The sequence below is a fragment of the Buceros rhinoceros genome, unplaced genomic scaffold (assembly GCF_000710305.1).
Source record: "Buceros rhinoceros silvestris isolate BGI_N320 unplaced genomic scaffold, ASM71030v1 scaffold46093, whole genome shotgun sequence".
In the NCBI taxonomy this organism is placed as follows: Eukaryota; Metazoa; Chordata; class Aves; order Bucerotiformes; family Bucerotidae; genus Buceros; species Buceros rhinoceros.
Genome location: NW_010406156.1, coordinates 1 through 1,785, shown reverse-complemented (window position 1 = coordinate 1,785; position 1,785 = coordinate 1). Strand labels below are relative to the sequence as shown.

The 1,785-nt window shown below is 49.6% G+C and overlaps 1 protein-coding gene across 1 annotated transcript in view; it reads right to left on the bottom strand.

Annotated features, from left to right (window-relative positions):
* The window catches only part of LOC104491530 (F-box only protein 6-like), a 3,278-nt gene extending 1,605 nt beyond the window's left edge, over positions 1 to 1,673 (bottom strand). The window contains exons 1-2 of the mRNA XM_010133971.1: positions 1,415 to 1,673; positions 659 to 785 (exon numbers count right to left, since the gene is read on the bottom strand). Coding sequence (XP_010132273.1) covers positions 659 to 785; positions 1,415 to 1,673 — 386 coding nt within the window. The remainder of the gene's footprint in view (positions 1 to 658; positions 786 to 1,414) is intronic.
* Between the last annotated feature and the right edge of the window lie 112 nt (positions 1,674 to 1,785).

Here is a 1,785-nt window from a genome sequence, read left to right as displayed (position 1 = left end):
TTTCCCTGACAGCAGCTGTACTCTCTTTAAAAGCTCCCCCAGACCCTGAAGGCCTGCAGGGCTGATATGGCTGAGGCATGCCTGCTCTGCAGCCAGGAGGAGGGAAGGAACTGATGAGCTTCAACCCCACAGGAAAGAAACAGTTCCCTACAAGCTGGGTTAGGGGGTGTCCCTGCACTTGTATGGCCTGTATTGGGAAGAGGAAGCTGCTGCTTAGTGGATGTGAGGGCAGTCAGTCCTCCTGCGCTGACAGCTTTCATTGCGAGCTGTCAGCACAACAAACACACCCACCACTCCTGGAGGTTAAGAACTCTGGCCTTGTCAGGTAAGTGCATCCGATTACCTTGCAACACCTTAAACCTTTGCCCACCTCTGACAGAAGAGAAGCAGGGATTCCACGTGGATTATCATGACCATAAAAGCATTACAGGAAATTCCTGGTAGGGACAGAGAAATTCCACACTTGCTGCAATTGATTCTCTCAGCAGTACGCCTGTCTCTTCAGAATACCCAGTATAAAAGGTTAATTAAGTGTCTTCCTTTTCCAACACAAGGACTAAGGTTCAGTGTCCTGCCTCAAGCTTTCCAACCATAGTGCCTTTGCAGACAGAGCGGGGAAGCAGGTCTCAGATCCAGAGGACTGGAATCCAGTTCTTACCCATACGAAGTGACAAAGTATTTCTGTATGCTGGGGTCTGGCAAATCTCTTCCATGAGTTCCAGGCAGATTCTCAATCTTCCATTTATCTCCTTCATTATTATCAAGTTTCCAGTGCTGGAAGTTCTCTAAAAACATAAACACAAAGATCAGTGTTAGGACCTCACTTTGGTTTCCAGCAGTATCTCTGCTTTTGTTAACCAGTCGGTTACAGAAGAAACTAGGAACCTACTCTGATGAGTTTTCAGATACCCTGTATTTCTCCTACAGCTGGAAGTGACTCCTGTCTTTATGTTGCCACCGTGGCTGTCACAGCTAGGACAACAGGTAGCAACTTGCTGACCACATCAGATACTCATAATCAGTAATGAAGTAGAATTTCTGTAGTCACATTAGTCAAGTCTTTGGCAACACACATTCCTCCGCTGCCCGAATGTTCAATCCCAATACCCGATCATTTCATTACCATACTGTACTAGCAGTCAAACTAACCATCGCTGTCTGCAGGGCTGGGGCCTTAGCGACTCACTCTGGAGATTCTTCTGACCATGACCACAGGTGTGAGTTTACCAATATTTCATCTATCCACAGCAGTCTTACTGCACGTTTACTCATGGGTCTGACGCAGCAGACATCTGTCAGTGGCTGGACAGTCCCCCACACCAGCACTGCTTGAGTAATGCTGGACACTGACTCATTCTGGCTGTTGACAGGAAACTCCCGGAGCCCTCTACTATAAAAAAAAAATGAAACAAACCTTCAGCACAGGGGTTTTTGATTAAGTTTCTCTTCAAGCTGCAGAGCATATAGAAGATCTTCCAGTCAGCGATGTTTCTGTCCAAACTCTGAACGTAAAACCCCTCCCGCTGGCACTTGCGTTTCCATAGGGTGGTCAGATCCACCACGTACCGCCACTGCGTGCAGACCAGCCTGCAGGTGCAGACCAGCTCCCTGGCCGGGAGCAGCGAAAGCAGCTCCACCAGGACGTCTTCGGGGAGGTCGCCAATGGATGTCATCACACCCCGGCAGCCTCGGCCGCGGGCTGCAGGAGTACGCGACAGGAAACCCCCCAGAGCTTCGGGACACAGCAGGCTGAGTACCAGTTACGAACAGAACCGCGCCCGGAGC